This window comes from Stigmatopora nigra, chromosome 13 (assembly GCF_051989575.1).
Source record: "Stigmatopora nigra isolate UIUO_SnigA chromosome 13, RoL_Snig_1.1, whole genome shotgun sequence".
In the NCBI taxonomy this organism is placed as follows: domain Eukaryota; kingdom Metazoa; phylum Chordata; class Actinopteri; order Syngnathiformes; family Syngnathidae; genus Stigmatopora; species Stigmatopora nigra.
In genome coordinates, this window is record NC_135520.1 from 7,996,185 (window position 1) to 8,018,916 (window position 22,732).

The 22,732-nt window shown below is 37.8% G+C and overlaps 1 protein-coding gene and 3 long non-coding RNA genes across 7 annotated transcripts in view; 2 read left to right on the forward strand and 2 right to left on the reverse strand.

Moving 5' to 3' along the window:
- LOC144206617 (uncharacterized) overlaps positions 1 to 14,965 on the forward strand; it is a 36,454-nt gene extending 21,489 nt beyond the window's left edge. Inside the window, exons 4-6 of the long non-coding RNA XR_013328404.1 lie at positions 8,936 to 9,018; positions 12,572 to 12,710; positions 14,777 to 14,965. This is a non-coding gene — a long non-coding RNA (uncharacterized LOC144206617). The remainder of the gene's footprint in view (positions 1 to 8,935; positions 9,019 to 12,571; positions 12,711 to 14,776) is intronic.
- Positions 11,679 to 16,560, reverse strand: fhl5 (four and a half LIM domains 5). Its single transcript, XM_077731676.1, has 5 exons — positions 14,663 to 16,560; positions 13,746 to 13,920; positions 13,433 to 13,602; positions 13,169 to 13,355; positions 11,679 to 12,382 (listed from the first exon to the last, which is right to left on the reverse strand). The coding sequence occupies exons 1-5, from the start codon at positions 14,822 to 14,824 to the stop codon at positions 12,231 to 12,233; spliced, it is 846 nt and encodes a 281-aa protein (XP_077587802.1). The 5' UTR covers positions 14,825 to 16,560; the 3' UTR covers positions 11,679 to 12,230.
- On the forward strand, positions 15,031 to 20,448 carry LOC144206616 (uncharacterized). Of its 4 annotated transcripts, none has more exons than XR_013328400.1 (9): positions 15,031 to 15,154; positions 17,056 to 17,116; positions 17,197 to 17,407; positions 18,750 to 18,943; positions 19,134 to 19,202; positions 19,807 to 19,884; positions 19,968 to 20,074; positions 20,224 to 20,273; positions 20,360 to 20,448. It is a non-coding gene; the product is annotated as an uncharacterized LOC144206616 (long non-coding RNA). The 4 variants fall into 4 exon arrangements; XR_013328403.1 differs by having other exon boundaries at positions 19,968 to 20,062; XR_013328401.1 differs by lacking the exon at positions 15,031 to 15,154 and adding an exon at positions 16,369 to 16,878.
- Positions 20,449 to 20,761: 313 nt separating this feature from the next.
- On the reverse strand, positions 20,762 to 21,971 carry LOC144206262 (uncharacterized). Its single transcript, XR_013328322.1, has 3 exons — positions 21,858 to 21,971; positions 21,151 to 21,194; positions 20,762 to 21,067 (listed from the first exon to the last, which is right to left on the reverse strand). It is a non-coding gene; the product is annotated as an uncharacterized LOC144206262 (long non-coding RNA).
- Between the last annotated feature and the right edge of the window lie 761 nt (positions 21,972 to 22,732).

Consider the following 22,732-nt stretch of genomic DNA (forward strand, 5'->3'; position numbering starts at 1 on the left):
ATCGCTGACCGCAAAATGCACATCACCCATGCTGGCAGTTTTTTAGACGTACAATGCCTTCCCTGGACAATAGTTAGTTCAGGGCATGTGGCTTGCAGGGGAAGCTGATGTTAGCAGTATTCTATAGTTCAGTGAAAACGCAGCTCAAAATAGCCAAGCCATTCCCAATGTGTTCTGTTATGTAACATATTGCTGCCTTCAATTACATATTTAAAGGGACAGTCAACACCCAATAATTGACTTCCTGAGAAAGATGGTTGAAACATTCTATGATGATTTCATAATAGACCATTTGGGAAATAAATGTACTCTATTTGATGTGATCCTTGTGAGGATAATGGATGAAGGAGCAAACTATATACTCATTGGGAAGGCCCAATGCTGCCTAGTTTAAAAGAAAAATTGAAAAAAATTCAAATGTTTGGTATGTTTCAGCAAGAAAATATCAAAAATATCAAGATTATTTTGCATTATTTTCTGTTTTGTTTTAGCTGCAACGTTGTGTTAAATGAGGCCACGATATTGTAGTTAATCGACCAAGGCACTTCAATCCAATTCAATGAAATTGTGGCAGACTTTTAAACATTGGCAAATATTGTATAATATCCCAAAGAATTGATTTAGTATCATATCACTATGAAATTAGTAACCAGTAACTTTGCGATGGCGGGCGGCCCTTGTAATGGTAGAAATGGGCTTACTAGTCATAACAAGATTGGTCGGAAAGCAACACAAACAAGCCCAAAGGCTCAAATCAAACAAGGCATTTAGTTATTTTGGCCTTTTTCAAGTTGAACTCAAATACAGTCCTCAAATACAAGGTGAATCATGAATGAAGTGCCGCAATACAGAGGTGCGCAAAACTATTTATTGACTTTTGCGGTTTGGCCTCATGTCAACAGAAAGCAAACGGATGAAGCCGAAACATCCCGTGCTTTTTCTCACTTCCGTTTTTTTTCTCTCCTCCAATATGGCCTAACTAAATTGTACTTGTAAAAATCAGGAAAAGAAACTCTTCTTTTATTTTCCGAGATTTTTGTAGCTCATCCAAGAACTGGCATGAAGTCACAGGAAAGAGAGGGAGGTTTCTTCTGCTTTTTTTTCTGTTTTTGGGAGCTTTCCACTCAACCAGATTTCATATTTACAGCAGAAAGTAGCAGTTTTGAAAGCAAAAAACAGGCAAGATACTCTCAGTAACGCAGTGGGTGCCTTTTGCTGCCTCTCTCCACTGATGTTTTCATCTCGGGAGACCAGTTTGTTTTGACCAATGTGGAGAAAAATAACTCACTGGCTAAAATCAGCTATTTGGCAAAGCACGGAAAAACTCGGCCAAGTGTAAATTATAACTGTCATTTCAGAAATATGGTTGACAGCGACCCACGTTTGGAAAAATGAAACTTCGGTCAGGGCGGAGAACACTTAAAGACAACTTTGAGCCAAACCAATGGACAACTAATAAATTATTCTTTTGAATTAATTACCACTGATTATGATAAATGTTCAATCCATTTCGCACTGTGGTCCAGTTTAGGGTTTAAAAGGCAAGCAGTAGGGGGCGCCTTTAAATTCCCCCCCTGGACTTTTTGGAGTTGACGTATTCGTTTTCTCTTTTATTAGTTTAGTCGTCAAATTTGATGGTATTTTTCCTTTCTTTCTGATACGTGAATCCAAGTTTTTGTGTATTTTATCTATATGCTAACTCTCAATAACAAAAGAAGTGGTGCATTGTTAACTCTTCAATATAAAACTTAAGATAAATAGTTTTCAAACTTTTTCTGGCAAGATACAATTTAGGAAGGCAAAGCTGCGGTTAGGAAATAAACGGCACGTAATTATCTATGTTTTATATTTATTTTGACACTAAATTTCAACTGGGAGTGGCAATAAACAGCCTGAGGGATCTTTTTTGAAGAATTGTTTATTATGTGGCAAAGTGCTACTTAGGATGAGGTGATTTCAGTTCATTGCCAACATCAAATGCTTGTGTCTCAAAACAACAGCTACTATCTTTAAAAAAAAAAAATTAAAGAAAAAACCTCTAAATGGTAGTACAATTGGATTTTTAGGAATTAGAAATGCTCGATTAAAAAAATGGTTCATTTTATGCACTTTTTTACATTGAGTGCAATTCACTGTCTTATAATATTCCTAACATTGCATATAGGTTGCCAAATCCAAATTATTTTTTGTGTATTTTGAACAAACTCTGTGATGAGAAAACACTAAGCCCTTTGCTCAAAAGTAGCTAAACATGTGGTGGACCTATTAACTATATCTGCATGTTCACATCGCTCTCAGTGGTCAGTTATAATAATAAACAGTTGTTGGTGGTCTTGCCGTCGTGTCACCAAAAAAAAAGCAACAAAAAAAAAAAATCCCGGAAGACAAACTCAAAAGAGTTTACCGCGTGTTTCTCATGGCGGGCCAAACGTCACAAAGTCATTGTACTCTGTAATTTACTTGCATTGACCATGACGTACGTTGGACCTGTACAAGCAAGGCTAGCTCCACATGTAAGAAACAATAATAACAGTAATGCAGTGGTTTGGGCAATTTATAAAGCCCTCCACGGGAGGGCGGGCCGCTGACCTCCTGTTTAGGTCAAATTTGACAGTAATACAAATGTCTTTCTTTCAAAAAGGATTAAGCATCCTTTGAAAATTAACATCAGAAAGCCTTGTAGTTTTTGTAACCTGATGAATATTAGGGCAAAAGTACTGCTTTTATTTGTGTATTTCAAAATGGGCTCTCCAAATGTGGAAGTCTGAGGTGGCGTGGTTAAGAAAGAGACTAATACAAGTTTGTTCTGTGGTCAATGCCCAGACAGATTGAGTCAGACTCTCTGGAGCGTCACCTTTAAACACTTTAAGTCCACCGCCGTCTTTTCCGTGACGTCAGGGGACTTTATTGTCGTTAGCTTGACACTGACATTTTAATTGTCATTAGTAATAATAAGGAAATTGGTTCAGGTCCGCCCTTTATTCAATAGCAAGACATCATTTTAAATTAAGAGCGAAGAGAATGCATAAACATGCCGTAAATCGTTTTTTTAAGCGAGTCATCGGCCTCAAAAACCGCAAGTTTAACAGCAGTTCAGATCGGAGAGCAGATGAGCATGACCCCTCTTTTTTGAAAGAAATTACCTTTATATTATTCCACGTGTTTGTTCATAACTTTGATACTTTCAGGGTAAATATACAATGTATACATAATAATGAAATTTAAGAAAACACATTGAATGAGGTTGTCCAAATTTTTGGTCTGTATTGTAAATCAGTTGCTCCCTAACTTAAGTATCTAAGCAGAAATAATGTATTTTGGTTTTCAAATCTTAAAAGCAGATGTTTTTGTTATTCTGAAACAAAGTCTGTCAACTTACTTTTATAGAGAACTGCAGATAGCTGAGGATTTGGGTGATTTCAGGTCAAACAATAACACTAATAATAATAATCTTTAATCATTTAAACCATTAGTTATTTAATAATGGATTAATTGTTGTACATACACTATTGTATTTTCACTTTGCTGTGAGAGCAAGCAATTGATCTGTGGGGTAATGCCAGAAACAGGAGGACATTTTCAAAGAATAATCATCTTTGTTGAGAAATGAGTCTAAATGAGCACACAAAATTGAAGTCCTTATAACAGAAAATTGGCAAATAACTTCTATAAGTAGTAACTACTTTTTGTACAGCTATAAAAACAAATTCGTTATTTTTATTGTTATTATTATTGTTATTTTTTTTATCGGAAAAAGGTGGTAGAAGGGTCTGATAAACTAACCTCGGACCAAAGTTTGATATTTTCTCTATTCACAAATTGCCAATGGACATCCATTCCAATTTGGCTGGGTGGACTGTTGGTTCCCATTCTTTGTCGGCCTCCCAGTTGGAATAAATTGGATGTCTATAGCCGATAATGGCAGTCAATGAGTTCAAATGTTAGTAGCCTCCGTCAAGGGTGTGAATAGAAAAACAACCCTGGATGAGATTTAGATTAACAAGCATGGTGACTGCAAAGTCCATGTGGAAAGTTGACGTTTTTTTGTTTTTTAAATGGTATTGGTGCATATCTATATTTAACAAACAGACGTTTATTTTATTAAAAAGATTAAGGGGTATGGTGTGTCGTGCTTCTATGTAATTGAAAGCAGGCTCCAAATAAGTAGGATGGCTGGCATATGCCCCTGAAATGCCCAAATTTGAGGCTTCACACTTCCACAAAGCAATGGGTGGCTGAGTCCACCTCTTTTTACAAGGTCCTTTAAGCGTGATTAAAAGAGGGGGAAAAGGGAGGCAGGTGGTGCTATAATTTGGATGGAGATGTTTAATTTGCAATGGGCAGCTTTTTTCTTCGTCATTCTCTTCTGGTCTGACCAGAATGACTCCATGGTTACTGTTGCCATGACAGCTGCCAAGCTCAACCCAGGTACCTCAAAGAGGACACGTTTCAAATCTAAAAGAAAATGCCAAAAAGTGCCTAAGTGTACTTTCATATTATAGGGATTTTTTTTAAAGATAATTTCCAATTTTGCCTAGTTATTCAGAATTTTTTCCCAGTCAAATTAGACTCGGCATGTTGCTTCAATGCAGATTTGAAATCATTTGATGATGCACTGGTTTGTAATTAGGAGAACAGCTTCTGTGTTGTTGCTATGGTGACGCCTAATGACCTGCTTTTTAGAGTTCTGGAATGATGGCGGCGGTAGTTTTGAGCTCCAGTGTTCATCTTATTGTAGGCCTGTGTGGAACTGGGATATTTTAGAAATAGTAGTTAAATTGAAGGAATTACATGGGAATTGCAGGTAATTTTACCTATCACATGAAAGCATATACAGTTTATTTAATCACAAGAAGGTTTTGGTAAATGAAGTCACCCCTATAGTCTCATAAAATCTAGTTTAGTTTTATAGTATGGTAGTAATAATAGTGGTGATCGTACTGTGCTTTTTTTCGATTATCGCGGACATGTCTGGCTTATAAAATCCACGATATTCAAGGGATTATTGTATTCTCATTTATGTTTAATTGGAACATTACATCTTTACAAATTTGAATTGAAATGAAACCCTACGCCTTACAAATATACTTGTCAACACTATCGGAAGAACCAAAAAAAAAACAATAACATCATGTCAAGGTTTTCTTTATATTTATATGAATGTTTTCCCTCGTTAGTCCATAGACTGTGTATAATGACAAATTACATTAAAATGTATATTTTCTACATAAATAGGACATAGAATCTATTTGGATTTAGCCTATAGCAAAACTAATCTTTTAGTTTTTATACACTTTGCTTTGCGTAGTCATGGTATTTTTTGTGCTTAATTTGGCAATAAATTAAACATTGACAAGATATAGTGATCCAAAGTTCAGGGTTTGTGTTTTTGAGGGGGCAGTTTTTTGGGCATTGTAAAGATGTTTTAGTATGGAGTGATCATTTACAGTGCCCACAAGTGGTTTTATGATTTATTACCGTGCATGGCTACCAAATGTGAGCATTAAAATACAAAACAACAAATAGTGGCTAGTGGAGTAATATGAAGAAAAGAGGGTTGTTTTCCCTTTTTTTTCTTTCACACGTCCTTTAGTCTGTGCATTGGCTCCTGAAATAAGACTCAAGTGTGGCTCGAGTGCAGCCACAAAGTGCAGAGCAGCGCACAATCGTCTATTCTTACTGTGGAACTTTTTGATGGAAGCCTTGATGCTGTATTCAAAATAGAATGGTAATTCTATGCTCAAACAAATGATTACACCCCCCAAAAAAATGTGCTCTTCTGATTGCCTGAAATAGCTCTGAGTAATCTGTATTTCCTTGACTCCAACAGCGGAAGCTCTTATTAGGCCTCCATTTTTGGGGCATTTTGGTTTTACTGCACTGAGGAAATTGTGCAAAGGCTTTTTGACTAGGCAGGCGGGCCATCAAGGTTTTATGATGAGAGATTTTTAAGGACTTTCCTTAAATATACACATGAAATCATTCTCCATATTTATGTCATGTTATAATCCAATGCCTCAGTCCTTAAAACTCTTAAAATTAAAGATGACATACTGGATTTTGCTTTAATATCAATAGGTTAAGCTTTTTAACAAAAAAAGAAGGTATTTACTATTTTTTGTCCCTTAATTTCCTTAAGAAAAACTAAAAATTAAATCAAAAAGTGAATGTTTACCGTATATTTTACATGTAAAAATAATCGAATAATAAATTGACCACTTTTTCTAGTGTGCTGATCGATAAATCATTTTTGGACATTCAAATGAGTACAAATCTATTGCAATTATTGATTTAAAAAGAAGAAATATTCCCTATACATCTATCACCTTATTTGAATTTGATCATAAAACAAAAGTGGGCACTCATCATTTACTTTCTCGGGCCGTGCAAAATAAGACAACGGGCCAAATTTGGCCCACGGGCCGCCACTTTGACACCAATGGGTTAAGGGGTGCTTCAAAGATTGACTCCATCCATCTCCAGATTAACTTTTAGTAACGTGAAATTCAAAAAGCATGTGTTTCGCAAGTAGACCCACATGGAAGTTTGAAAAAGCCATGCCTGAAAACACACTGGAAGTGGTCCAAGTTGGTGGTTGCCACTAACCGTTCGTTTACCATATGTTCTCTCTAAGTTTTCAAGCAAAATATGACATTTAGCAGAAAGATGCCCTTTTTCTCTTTTAATTCCAACTCCCATAGGCTGGTGTTAAAACATCTATTTATGCCCAGCGTGTTTCAGCCTTCTTTTTCTTTCCCATGGCGCTCTCCACACTCTGTAATCAAGTCGCACGAGACGCAGCGTCACCGATAGAAGGCGGCGAGAATACAAGACGACGTTGTTAAACCTTTCATTACGGCTCCTATTCACACGGGATGCAACATGCAGACATTTTTATAGATCTTATTTTCATCACCTGCATATTACCAAGCATCCCTTAGAATTACCAGAGGGCCTACTTTTTGATTTACGACCTAACTTCCATTTGATTTCATAATTATTTACTTTTTTAAACCACAGTAAATGGTACTCAGGCTTAGTATCATTATAGGGTTTGCAACAATACAGCAAAGAAAGCTGTTGGTTTGTTTGTTTTTGACATGCCAAGAAAACTACAGTGTTGCTTGCGGGTCATTTTTTAAAAGAAAATTTACATTTCTTTACCAAGAAAAATGTTGATGGCAAAACAAAAAATGTTGCTTTAGGCACAATTGAAATGTTTCCAACACTTCATATCCACTGGGTTTGAGCCCTGGTTGGTCCTCACTATGTGGAGTTTTGTATATTCTCCCTGGGCATGCGTTGGATTTCTCCGGGTGCTACGCTTTCCCTCCCTATGTTTTCAAGTTCCCATGTGTTTGTCACTGTATGTACATCGACGTCAGCACTTTAATCTGCTCGCCACTCGCGTGCATTTCGCTATTTCAGCATTTCGTGCAAACCATACATGTATTTTTACTCTTGTACTACCCCTCAAATATGATTTAATGCATAGTGGATCCATGTTTGAAGACGACAGCTACTCCATGTACTGTATGTAGACCACAAGTACACGCGTGCATGTGTGCTCACGGGCAGCAAAGTGGGTGTCTCGTGGTTTCGGCCTCCTGGCGCCCGACTGCCCGACAAAATCTACCAAAACCCCACCGGGCGGTACTGTAAGTGAAAGCCGGCATCAAAAAAAAAAAAAAGATGAGTTTAAAAAAAGACGTTTTGATCATCCTCCTCTCTCAGGCCTCCCGTCTCCCGCCATACTGTCTGCGCTGTATCTATAGAAATTGTCATTACGGCCCATCCGATGGCTTTGAGATACCTTACCATTATTGCTAATTGACATCCTCCTTGTCTTTGGGCAACCGCCGGACCACTGAAAAATGCGTCACTAGGGACAAGGCTGGGTAATTTGTGGCTACCTGTGTATGCATATCACATGATTGCGCCCCAATGTGTGGTTTTGTTTCAAAGGTCAAATCTTAGTCGCCTAAAAAAACCCTTTAAAATCTCATGATTTTATCTTGTCATCACAGTTGAATAGTAATTAACATATTGGTCACCATAGAATTATTATTAATGGATATATTATTTCTAGATAGGATAGAAATAATGATTTCCCAATGTGTCAAACACATGATTTTTTTCCCCATCATGAAAAATATGGAAACTGGCCTCATCCATTCTTTGTAAACAAATTATGGTGCCAACATAGTAACGGTTACATACTGTATGTACATAGGCTTCAAAGATGAAGAAAAAAAACATATTTTAAAAACTATTTACATCATAGACATGTTTTTTTTAAAATATACAAATACATCATGTCAACAGTTGTACACCACAGTCCAGACATTTGAATAAATTTAGAAAAGCACACGACAGGATATTTATAAGCGGACACCAAAGCATGCCCAAAGTGTGTGATGTGTGTGTGTGTGCTCTTTGACTAAAATGACCATCTGGACAACACCCCCGCACCCACAGGTCCGAGTGGGCACGTGAGAAAATACAGCAAAATGCTGTTAGCAATCTAGCAGGGCTTTTCTTCACATTTTGTTATGTTACTAAATGTTTCTAAATGGGAAATCCATTTACTTTTCTGCATCAAAAACTATACACCTAAAACCTCATTATGGGAATATAATTGTTTTTTTTTAAATGAACATTGAATGTCCAAAATAATTCAACCCTTGAGTTTGTTTTATTTAGGATTGTAATTGTATTGTTTTGGTAGATTCATCATTTTTTTTAGGATTTTCCTTTGGAAGGGAAAATGATGGATTAGTGCATCATCTCTAATATAATTTAAGCCATTCGACTAAATCCATACACTTGGTTTAAAACTTGATAATAAAATTTTCTGTTATCGTTGTGTTTTTTGCATGAATAACTGACTTATCATATTTTGAAAACCACTCAAAAAGATATTTATTTTTTTCAGGTGTTTTTCTTCAAAAGGTATCCCTGCAAGACCACTCTCCAACAAAATTTAAGGACATAAACTCTGAAGTGAAAGTTTCTGAGGTAAGAGTTTATTTTTAATTTTTGAATATGGCACATTTCTGTTTCCCAGCCACTGAGTGCAACGTAAAGGATTTTTTTTAGACTGTGCAGTCATCAATTAGACAACCATTGTTGGTCAAGCTGAAGACCAAAAGGCAATTTTCAACATCATGGGACCATTCCCGGCACACATGCATCATCACTCTAGACGTGTACAGTAGTATATTAAGAGGAGGGATTCCGCGTAGCGTGCATTAATGTGCATTTATGGCCTAAAAGAGACTCGACAATTACGGGTTTGAGGAGGGAGTAATGTAAACAGGCTGTTGGCTAATTTTATAAGATTGTACGTTTTGTGCACAGCAGATGAAGTCAGAGATGGGTTTTTTTTCTTCTTTTCTCCAAATTTAGGTAAAAGACATATCATTAAGTTAGAGGACACTAGGATATATTTGTCTATTCCTTTCATAGCCCAAGATAACTATGATGCCTGTTTTTTTGGGGTTGAGCATTGCAAGTGTGTTAGAATAATAATGTTAGAATAATAGTGTTAGAATAGTAATTCTCTCACAATAAGCACTCACACTATTGGATTTACTGTAGCAGTAAACTGACTATTTTACGGTTTTAATTGTGTTTTCTTTATGTGTCATACATATATATTTTTTCTATCCGTTTTAGCAGAAGGACCCAATATTGTGGTCATTTTTTTTAAATAAGGTTGCTCATAAAAGAGGAAAATCAAACAATATTATTGCGTAGCTTTGGACCAAATGACATTTTGGAGTTCAAGCACATTATTGCACCTTAAATTACATTGAATTATATTACATTTTTTTAAAAAGACGTCTCAATAAGAGTATGGAAAGCCATCAAATACAATGTAAGCATTAGGCAAATCAACCTAGTGGTAGGTAATCCACAAATTATTTTAGTTTTCCATTTTAGGGGAAATTTTCATTATACAAGCATGCTCCCCAAATTATATCTGCCAATATGTTCCTTTCAATGAGTTTGATTCCATGTCACAATACGTGTCTTGACTCCCCAAAACGTAGGAGACACCAGTACTCAAGTACAAGTCAGATTTATGCAGTATTCTGACAAAGATCTGTTGTGGTAGTTAGTGGTAGAGAAAGACACACTAGATTCCCAGTTCGACGAAAATCCACAAGAGAGCGCCGTCCACCTCCTTTTCCACTTACACCATGCCCCTTCCTTGTAACCCTGGCTACTGTAAGGAGACAGGTGGTCTCACAGGGAGGCCAGAAAGACAAGATGCCCACTCATGTCACCCTGTCTGGAGTCAAACGAATGATTCCATGTGAGAGAGCAAACATATATATTTATATTGATATAGAAATTCATCAATTTGACTTGATAAATTGAAGTGGCGTGTCTTATAAATGTCCCCAATGAAAGCAAGGTTTCTTAAATGAACCACGACAACCCAGAGTCTTAGAGTATATTTACTTGAGAAATCCACAGAATGGCACAAGAATTGTTCGTTTCTCGACGTGATGCATCTCGCCATCTGCTGCTTTCACCGGCCAATTGGAAAGTGTTAGCCAGGCTTGCACACCTGACTGACGCTCAAGCTGCTCCAAAGCCTGTGTGACAAACCAATAATATCGAGATGTGTCCTATATGGCGATGAACCAATTCTGCTTCCAAGAAAGGAAAAAGCAAAACAAAGAAACACTTCATCTAAAACAGATAATGTCTACAAGATACAAGTTGTTTCAAATACAAAATTCTTTTGTACAAGTCGCTCACAAGCAGTGAATTTGTATGCAAAACTTACAATTTTGCCCTCATTTGATTCAATAAATGTCTTTGGCGTCATAAAGTGGAGCAGTTCAAAGGTTAGCCATGCAGCTACTGACTGTGCACAGAATTGCCTTTTAAATAAGCCAGACAATGCACTGTGCCACTTTGCATGTGAGTGCATAAAAGCCAAAGAGGCTTAAACGGCAGTCATGAATAACACATGTCCTTTTCTCTCTCGTTACATCCATTGATAAAAGGGCCTGTGAGTGGGTGCCTTTGTTCCCACGCTGACCACAGCGCACAATGAATAAATGCCTTCCACTGATAGTGCTCTTTTATGAACTGCGTTTCACCGTGTATGACTCACTCAGCTTGGCAGCTCCGTGGTCATTCCGGTTAGGGCCGCTGCCTCCTTCGGCCTTTGGTGAGCTACAAAGATCCGAACCTGGTCCCCCAACTGCGCTTGACCAGTGCCATCATTAGTGAGCTTTATTCTATCGCCCCCTAAGTCATTTGTAGAATTAATATTATTATTATTATTGTAGAAAGATTCATATATGTATTTATTTTTGACAAAACATCAGCAGTTCTCATTACTAAAAAGACAATTTATAGTAAGGCCTTTATTTGTTCAGAAAGTGACTATCTATAGTTGGGCTATTTTTTTTTTGTCAAATAAAAGACAATGTATCGTAAGGCTTTTATTTGTCAAAAAACAACATTTAGTAAGGCTCTTATAAACAACGAGCCCATGCATAGTAGTTTTTTCTTTAAAAATGATCATGTAGAGAAGGCATTTTGTTTGCTTCTAAATATTCTGGCCATGTATAGTAAGGCTTTAATAAAAAAAAGGCTCTTTTTTAAAACATCACTAGATGTTTGCCGTGTTTCCAAAATAAGTCAACGTAACATTTCATAAAGCGTCTTTATTAAACACAGATTTGGATCACATACACTAAATGACAATCATATCTCTTTCCTTTTTTCATCAACATTTACCTCTCCTATTTAGTAGTTATGTTTTACCAGCATTGTTCTAAAGCCTCTATAAAAGTGTACAATTTGATGTTAAGATGCTGACACTTTGTTTATTATTATTATTTTTTTACAGTTGCTTAGGAGCACACAAATGCAGAAAAATATCCAGTGGATATATTCAAAAGGAATACAAAATAATGTCACTAGAGAAGAGCGGGTGTGCCAGTGAAGATATTAAGCAGCATTAGACAGTAGTGTAAAGTTGCTATGTAAGAATCCTATTCTATTATAGGTAGAGCAAAGCAGACTAAACTGTGTACACTATGCAAGCAATAGAGAAAAGAATGACTTGCGTGTGCAACCAACTAAATTCTAAAGAAAAAAGTTTCAGAGTGAAGAATAAGATTCATTCCATTTAAGGATATTTCGTTTAATGTTTGTCCTAACTCTCCTTTGTAAACACAATCCGATGATCCTGATCCGTATCACTTCTCGCGTCCGCAGTCGGTGCACAGGATGTTGTCACGTTGGGTAAGGAAGCCTCGGCCCACCAGGGACATGGCACACTGCCCACATGTGAAGCACTCGCTGTGCCACTGACGTTCCTCGAACGATATGTATTTGGCACCGGCCAGACCTGAACCAAAAACAATATTACCATTAAAACAATGGGATACAATAATAGCGGGTGTTTCAAATTGGTTGACCTCATTTCATAGGCCAATAATTTCGACATTTTTTGTTGGGATGACCTCAAATTTTCACAGATTGTGTAGAAATGTTTCGAGTTTTTGTGTGTAACATTTTTGCATTGCTATCTTTTCAGGTTAGGAAATGTTATTCACTTCAGCTCCATAGCTCAAGTGCTGGAGCGGCTGCCTGGCAAGTGAAAGGTCGTCGGATCAATACCCGCGTCCTGCAACTAATTGCACTTCTTGCCTTTTTAGGTGAAATTGGGAAAAGAGGTAAATCAAGGATGTCAGACTATTTAGATATAATATTTAGATTTTTTTAAATTGATTATAAGAACTGTATCAAAAGACCTGAATATTCAAATTTTTATAGATCTAAAAAATGTTCATTTGAGCTTATTTTCTTAGTGAGGGAACATCTTTTTGAATCATTATGTTCCATATTCAAGTGGAAAATAGAAAATGTTTTTATATATTTTTACATTTTACAAAATGATTTTTGAACTAAAAACACAAAAAAAGATGGATGTAAAATTGCAATTATTCATTTAAAAGGGGGAAGTGAGGAAATGTAAAATAGATCTATAATCTTCATTTTAATGTAATCCTAAAACAGAAAGTCGGCACTCATGATTTACTTTCCCGGGCCACACAATATGATGCAGCGGGCCAGATTTGGCCCCCTGTCTGCCACTTTGACACCTCACTTTGTGAGGTAAATGATTGCTTACTGGTAATGGGCTTGGTGCAACCCACACACTTCTTGGCATAGAGATCACTGAAGCACTCCAGGCAGTAGGGAAAGTTTTCCCTGGAGGTGAAGCGCTGGCCGGAGAGCTGCTTCCTGCAGCCGATGCACAGGAAGCACTCACGGTGCCATGGCTTGTCCTGGTATGTTACGCCGCCCGTGGTGATGGCCTAGGAGAGAAAAAAGAAAAAAAAACATGCACTCTCATACATTTGTCTTTGCATTTCAAGCAGGCATTGAGCCTCACCTTCTTACAAGCACAACACTGGTAGGCAAACTGCTTCTCAAAACAGTTTACGCAGTAGTAGCCATCGTCTTTGGGGATAAAGGACTTTGTTCCAATGGGCTGCTGGCAGCGGTGGCATAAGAAGCAAGTCTCATGCCAACTGTTGCCCTTGTACTCCATCTTACGGGAACCTGACAATGTAGTTCAAACTCGGGAATGAGCTAAAACTAGTGTTTGCCACAGATGTATTTTGTGTTTAATGGGACAATTCTGTGCTCTTGTGATATGAAGCCATCTGTAATCAGAGTCCAGAATGAGGTGACAGTGGGCGTACCTGGCATGACCGTCTTCTTGCAGGTGGTGCACTTAGATGAGTAATCGTTGGCATAGCACTCAGTGCAAAGCATCAACTCGTCCTTGGCGGCAAAGGCCTTCTCCACAAGGGATTGGCTGCATTTTGCACACTTGAAGCACTCCTCGTGCCAGTGCTGGTCCTTGTAGGACAAGTCCTTGTCACACAAATGAGTAGTTGAGCAGGAGAGAACAGGACATTGGATTCCATTTTTTTTCTAGGACTTAATGTTTAAAGGCAATTGTCATGTGGGAAGCAGTCATTTGCTTCTACTGTTGACATCTTAAAGTCACGGTTTTAATTTGCAAGAGGTACTCTTCTTTTCTTAGTGATTTCTAACAAATAGGATCATATCATGTCAACAAGAGTTTACTTCTTTTGTTCCCTTGGTGACTTTTGATTGTATTTGGTCAAATGAAACCATCATTGTGTAAATAATTTTGTCTCATTGTTGCAGTCATTTGCCATCATTGTTTTGATAGTGACTAATGAAGGCATTTGGATGATCAAGTCAAGGGCATCTTTTTAACTTCTAATGTTGACCTATTATTCGCCATGTTTGTTTTTGTTTAAGTGCGGTATCTATGGACTCAATATCACCCCGACCCCTTGCAATATGAAGTCTAATATTAAGTCTAAATACTTGGAAAGTCATCATTAACTTGCACTTCATACTAAGGACTATGGCTATCATTTATTAGAGAGTATTTATCAGTCCAACATACAAGAAATGTATAAAACTGAATAATTTTCAGTCTTTCCTTGACATATGATTTTAATTCCGAAATCCTCGTATCTTATATAAACTTCTGAATTAAACGAAAATACAATTATTCCAACACTAAGTCAAATGAGTCAAAAAAAACCTCCCAAAACTCATTTCCACGTTATGGGCCTACCTTGGAGTTGGTGCCAATGGGCTTGGTGCAGCTCTGGCAACAGTTGGCAAATAGGCTTTCGTAGCACTTGGTGCAATATTGTGTCTCCTCTTTCATGATGTACTTCTTCCCCAGGAGGGAGTCTTTGCAGTAATGGCAGTCGAAGCGCTCGCTGGTGGACATGCTTGTTACTGATTATTGCTGTAAAGCAGTGGCCAGGTTAGAAAAGAAGAAAAGCTTGCAGCACTTAATGGATACGCAGGAGGAATAAGGATGAGCCGCCGAGCGCTTTTGGTTCAGGCAGTGCAGAAAAAAGGGTGAGGCATGGATTAGGGGGTATACACTGTGTTCTTGGGGGGTGTCTTCTATAAATACTGCTTCTCTTATTAGGCGTAATCTCCGGGGGAGGGCTCATGTGCCCCTCTGCATCATTCTGCACCTTTTAAGGGAGACCATGTCCAGCGCATCACTAAGCCTTCTCGACTCGGGACCAGAAAAAGGCCCGGCGAAAGGGTAAGATAATCCATTCACTATTACTACTAGTGAGGGAGGACAAAGTCATACTGTTATGTCACACTGGCCAAAAAGCTGTTTCAGGGTTCTTCTTCCACACTAAATTTATCCAATCATGTCGTATGATCTAAGGTCCTACTTTTTGCCGTTTCTTGAGTAATCAACAGTTTAATGAGTTAACATCTTAACTGTGGCAGCATAAACATTCCGGTATTGGGTGAAATATGCCAACTACACATCACATACAATACTGTATCTCTGCAAACACGTTATGTCCTTGAGTGTAAAAAAACAATCCATTTTTTGGAATGAAAAGATAACCATTAGAATGAAAATATGCTGATGATTTCTTCTCATTGTCTATGTCAATCAAAACACAATAGTTTAAACACCAGTTGTTTCAACATTCACAACTACTCCAATATTGACACTAGCTCAGCAATTAAGTTTCCTATTATGTGTTATTATTGAGCTAGTTGTCTTTGGAAGAGCCAAAAAAAAATTCAAAAGCAGTGGAAATTTAAAAAGAACTAAACCTCTCACTGCTTAGTTGATATAGCAGTACAGAATATGAAGATTTTGCATCATCGCAAAAAATAAATAAAACTTCCAAAACAACACAAATCCTCTTTTTGTTGATGTGCCACATCAAACCAACGTTTGAGTCACCAAATTAATTTTCAGTCTCGGACTAATGTGCTCCTATCGTTTTCCCTAACGGATTAAGGAAGGCAGGCATCTTCATAAAAATAGCCTCGGGAAGACCACCGACTGACTCACGGTGTAATCCCCCAGCACACACACACACACACACAAACGCCCACATGGAGAGGTCAGCGATGGGGACGCCACCCAGCTGAGATGAACTATCGCCTGTCGACACTTAACATTCCCTTTCAATGCAATAAACAAGACGTCTCAAAAGAATAACTTCCCATGGCTCCGATTTGAGTCTATTTTCCATTATTTTCTAAGAAGATTACACAAACACTCGGATTAAAGTGCTGAATTCAGCAGATGACAATAACAAAAAAAAATGCAAAGACCTTAAAATGCCAGCACCGTCTTAAAAGTCGGGCGAATGGAATGCCATTTTTTTAATCCTTGTCATAAAGCTTTGATTTTTTTTTAGCTTTACAGACAGACAACAGGTGTTTCTGGAGTATGCGCGGCTTTAAAAAGGAAATTTCGAGAAAAAAAATCTGCTTAGGTTTAGCATTGGTAATCCTCTCATTTGGATTGAGCAGGGTCTGCCGCTGCCATCTGATTGTCTGGCCAAGCAGATCTTTATTTGACCCGGACCTCAGTGGCGCTCTTATCTCAATGTACTCAGACTTCTTTGCAAATCCACAATAGCTTCTCTGAAGTATTTGAAGGCGACGACTTTTTGGAAAGAGCGATCGACGGACACGTCAACGTGCCACAAAGGCTTCATGGACAGCTGGTTGGCATGGCGATGACACTCTAAGTGGCAACCAATAGATGAGGGACCACTCTGGAGGTTAATGGCGTGCCCACCTTCCCTGAGGGTACAGACTGAGCGCCAACCAATATGGCAGGAACCTTTCACCTTTTCAGGGTAGACCAATTAGAGATACCTAACCTCCATCATCATGCCTGACCTACTTTACCCCAATTTTCACCAAAATAGGGCATGGTGAGAGAGGAAACCTGACATAAAGATGGGACAGATGGGGAACGAAAAATGGTTTGGAGGTTTTAAGGTGAAATGCATTACCAGGAATTTGACTGTTTAAAAAATGGGAAAGTTGGGAAATGTACAATGTCAATTTAGTTACTGTAAAATGTTGTATTAACACAGTTGGCTATTTACAACCAGCCGGTCTGTTGGTGACAAAACTGCCCTAATATTTTTTCATTTTTCTTGCTCTTTCTTTTAGGTTGGTGATGGTAGTTGAGCGTGCTGACCACCGAGCGAACAGCACAGAACATTTTCACATAGTAAGGATGTTTTGATATTGCATACATGCAGCATTTCGTTTATCTGATGATCATCAGTGGGTCTGCACACAATTTTACAGACAAATGACACCATTTTGCTGTTGATCTACAACGAAAAAAAGGGACTCTAATGACAAAGCCTGAAGAGGAGGAGGGCGTGTATGGTCACTCAATACTGCGGCTGAATTATGAGAATGCTCGGCCTCTGCGGCATGGCGCTAAGCCGTTGCGCCCCTGCATCGCACACACGACCAAAGGGTTGGTTGACGAGTGTGAATGGGCAAGGAGGAGGTAAGTTGATGAACGGCCTAACAAATATGATTAAGTAACAAAGTAGGTTGAGGGATGAAGGTTGCTCGATTGGTAGACCAATCATTAATGCACGAAGTTAACTCATTGCCTGGCATTGTGGCAGCCAATGGGTTAAAGTAGGTTAAAAAAACAGTTTAATGTTAAATGAATGTTTAGAATGATCCAAAAATGTGTGTTTGGTTCAATATTGAGACTTATCTACGTCACATAAAGTCACACTAACAATATTTTGACTCCTTCAGAATGATGAGACACTAACGCCGTTACCTGAGCCTTCCCATTAATCCGGGAATAGCATCAGTGGATTAATAGCATCACAGTGTCACGCGCACACCACACACAGCACACATAAAAGAGCTTGATAAAGTACTTTGTACTCAAGGAGAAAAACAGACTGCAGTAATGTTGGAAGTACTGTTCAACTCCTTTGCTTAAGTATTAATAGTTGAGCAGCTTGCATAAATACGGTAGATCTTGACTTATTCTGGCCTCTCTGGCCGTGCACATTGAAAGATAGTTGGAAATTTGTCTGTTTTTTTTGGGTGGATTGGAATAGATGAATGGCATTTGCATTGATTTCTCCAGAGTGTAGTCAATGAATTGTTTTTGTGTATCAAGTAAAATACAAATACCTGTCAAATTACTTTAACTAGAGTAGGAAAGTATTTCTACTCTGCTATTTTTCACTACTGCACAGCGGATAGGGGTGGAAATACAAATGGCAGCGTGTTTGTGAGGGTCAAGTTGTAACTAACAACAGGCGGAGGATTGAGGCGTTACTACCACAACACACTCTCCTCACCATCATCAATCACTTATCTTGGCTTTTCCAAAGCTATTTATACTGGCCTGCACGCATTATGTTGCACTCTGTGTGTATAAGTGCATATGTATATGTATGTGTGTATGTGCGTGTATGTTTGTGTACGTGTGTATAGGTGCATGTGTGTATAGGTGCACGTGTGTATGTTTGTGTACGTTTGTGTGTATGTGTGTATGTATGTGTGTGTGTATGTATGTGTGTATGTATGTGTGTGTATGTATGTGTGTATGTATGTGTGAGTATGTATGTGTATGCATGTATGTGTGAGTATGTATGTGTGTGTATGTATGTGTGTATGAATGTGTGTATGTATGTGTGTATATGAATGTGTGTGTGTGTGTGTGTGTGTGTGTGTGAGAGAGAGAGAGAGAGTTTATGTAGGGGGGCTAACAAATTGTAGCGAGCTGCATTATCAAATATCTTGTTGTGTTGATTTAATAGCGTTTTTTCAACCTACTGTGGCTGAAGGGGAAAATAATGAAATTATTATGGTTGCAGATCTTCCGTCAAGGCCATTTTCAACACGGACGTTTTTGATATGCACACCGGGTCAGAGTTCAAATCGCCGCCATCTTTCAAAATGGCAGATGACCCATCAGTCAGATCAGAAGTGGACTGCAGTGCAGCTCAGATGTGACGATTTACCGCAGAAATAACTGAAAAAGCTCTCACATGACAATGCAGCGCATTCGGTATGTTGTCATTTGGGGATTTCGAAGACCCTGTTCTCATTTTAAGGCTGCTTTTTGACGGGATCGAGCTTCGATCGCGTGATGTAGCCACATGTGGCTGCAGACATAAAATGTTTGCAAACAATTTGGCTACATTGCGTTACCGATCGCTCATTATGTTAAAAAGAAATCATTCTATTGTGTGTTTCAGTTCTTCAACGAGCACAGACTGCTGGGAAACATCAAGAATGTGGCCAAAAAGGAGCAGCTTGTCAGCAAAGTGAGTCATTTCTTTAAAAAGTATTTTTTTATCTCTATCCGTGCAATAATTAAATGTCAGCCTTCACTATTCAAGGCTTTGCTCAATTAGATCGTTTTTTATTAGGATATATTCAAATTTTGAATGAAAACTGCGTATAGTCTTGTGTTGATTTTTAATAGGCTGAACCTGTGGATTACTCACACTCATAAGTGCCATCTAGTGGCGTTGTAAGGAATAAGCAGTACGCGTATAGAATATACCTTTAACCTAAACTTGTTTTCCCTTTCTTAAAGAACTCCTAGCTTGGACCTTTTCAATTTTAGTTTTAAATGCGACTTTGACAAAAACAAACTGAAAGATTCACTCAATAGTGCAGGGGTCATTTTTGACTCAAGTTTAAACACATGGTAAAATAATCATTTTTTTCCCCCTCAGTTTGATGATAAGAAAAGGGAAGCAATTATGACTCTTTGGGATATTTATTTATTTAACAAAAAAGGATTTCAACTGATTGACTGGAAAAACTCAAGGATGAAATAACATGGGAAATCAATGTGGGTCATTTGTGCATCAAAACGGTTGAACAAGCAATTGCATAATCATTTTGTTTTGTGTTTTGCAGAGGTTTAAAGCCACGGCGACAGTGGAAGAGGTGACAAAGCTGTCAAAATCATTGATGACGACAGAAGTCGTGGATGAGGTGGGATCCAAGTGTCGGGTTATTTAATTTATTTTCATGTAATGTGCACTAAACTGTGCACTTTGTATTTTGCTTCTCTTCAGGGTCCACCCAAGTTTACAAGACATACTACTTCAAAAGGTGGACATTGGAAGGTTGCATTCTCTACACCAACATCCCCTCAAGGCCTCCAACTCTGGTCCTCAGTCCAGTATGTTTTCCATATTTCCCACTACATCTGAATCAAATGATCAAGATCTCAGATGTGTTGGTGGACATGGAAAATACACTAAACTGCTGAGCAAAGTCAACTTATGGGTATGTTTTAATTTTTTCACTTATTTTTTCCTTCTTTTGCAGTGAGAAGATAACTGGCATTTGAAGGTCTAAAAGGAAGATGGGTGTTTCTGGTAAGCATAATTGTGATGCTAAAAAGTACTTTAAAAAAATTTTGCCAATTTTTTTTTTGACTTAGTCTTTTTTTCCTCCCTTCCAGAATTCCTTCTACTGGTGACTCTTTGATGGACTCTACAAACACCTGGATAAATGTCAACTATGTTGAAAAATAAATATTTTCAAAATGTACATATGTCTTATTCTTGACATTTATATAGTGAAGTGAGTAAAAATACATGGAGTAAAAGAAATTTTATTGTCAGGAAAACAATTTTGCACACTTAGACATTTTTATCACAAAAGTTGGTCTGGTAAAGACATAGTAAAAAACAAATTTCAGAAAACACTTAGTAAAATAAATTAAAAAAAAAAAAAAATGAAAAAAAGACCCGAATGAGGTCTAGGTCTTTTTTCCCCCCAAGTATTAAAAAAGAAAAAAAAAAGACCCAAATAAGGTCTAGGTCTTTTTTCCCCCCAAGTATTAAAAAAGAAAAAAAACCCGAATGAGGTCTAGGTCTTTTTTCCCCAAGTATTAAAAAAAAAAAAAAAAAGAAAAAAGACCCGAATGAGGTCTAGGTCTTTTTTCCCCACAAGTGTTCTAAAAAAAATACATGCTGCACAAATTTTTATTTAGGGGTTCAGACACTATAAAAAAAAAGGGGGGGGGGGGGCATTATTACTAGGATATTCCACAATAAAACTTTAACCTCTAAGAAGACTGCCAGAATTTTCCAAAACGCAGAGAGGCATCATCTTCAAGTGGGCAACCTGGAAAGATCATCTGGTCCTCCGGAGTCAGTACATGGGCCTAATGAATGCAAAAAAGGAAAAAGTTATCATAAATAAAGACTGCAGATTCAAGAAATAGACTTGTTTTTTAACATGTTTTACCTTGATCTGGTCCAGTGTCCTCAAGAAGGAAGAGTTGTACCTTGCTGCTAAATAAGAAAAACTTGAATTAACCAAGCTATTTGGGAAAAGACAAATGATTATTAAAGGAAAGGGGAATCTTACAAGAAATGTAAAAACGATCAAGATAAAGAATGAACGAAAATGTTAGTGAGTGATCCGAGATATTTTCCCTTTTACAAACGAGGTAATTAAATATTGACTGGCGTTAACAACTAGGAGATAGTTGGTTTAACAATTTTTGTGTAAAACAGAACAGTTACACATTGGAAATGAGTGTTGAACACTATGAAAACTATCATTACTTACAAAACACCAGGAACCAAGTCAGGGCTCTGGATGTCATGTTTGAGTGAACCTTTACCCAGCAAACTGTCCGTTGACATCTCAGCTTTGTTTGATCAAATTAAAAATCATTCGGCACGACTAAATAACGGAGAGAAAACAGACAGCATCCTTTTTAAGTCAAACAGGAAGCGTCTTCGTGAGGCTAAAGCTAAGATAGCTAGTCACATGTGACAAACAGCCGGATGGAAGAAAAGCAGCCGAAACTTAAATTGCCGATGCAGTGTTCGACCCAGCATTAAACTAACAGATTTGTTGGTGTTTTGGGTTCAATTGATTGCTAAAAAATCTCCCAGTAGCGTGATAGAAACGCATTCAAGCGAGTAAAATGCTAAAGACCATACCTCGGCGTGCTGACCGCACGTCTGCATAGAAAGGCTGTTCTAAGGGGCGCGTTACTGCGCATGTCCCTAATTTAAGCACCTGCGTCAACAAGAGGCGCAACCACGCCCATATTGCCCCGACATATTGAATGTGGAAAAGATGGTAGCTTGCTTACCGTGCTCCAGGAGGTGATTTGCCTTCTCAACTTAAATCAATGTCTATGTTTTGAAGATGACGTAGATTAGTCGTCATTTTTGTAGTCTAGATGCTGTAAAACAGTATGCGTTAGTACACTAATTTTACTAAATATTGAGCAACATTTTTACTTAGTATTTTACATCAACTCACCTTTATTCCAGGCCACCTGAATCCATTAAAAGTTTAACATTTGAAACGCAAAGAATGCTCTATTCTATTGTATACAATAACTTAGACTCATGTTATTTTTTTTATCCAAATGTCCATTTTTTGGTCTTGAATTCAATTGTGTTATTGTTTACAATGTACATATGATTACAATACCTACCACTACTACTACCACAACAACAACAACTACAACTACTAATACTACTACAACTACATATGCCTACAATTATCATTATATCTTGTGACACCAATGCTTCACTGCTCTTTATTTTTTTCTTTGACACTAGTTGACACCTAGAGTTCAAGTACAACATTTGGCAAAATACAGTGATTTGGCAAAATATAGAAATTAAAAACAAACAAACCCTTGATTGATCCATTTCCAATGCGTGAAATGGTGACATTTGACACACGCGTCAATCTCGACTTGTGTGTATTCCGTGAAGGACATTACCGACACATTACATTCGCACACACTGACGCTGCACGTATTTGGCAAAAGAAAAGACAAGCGAGTGGACATGACACA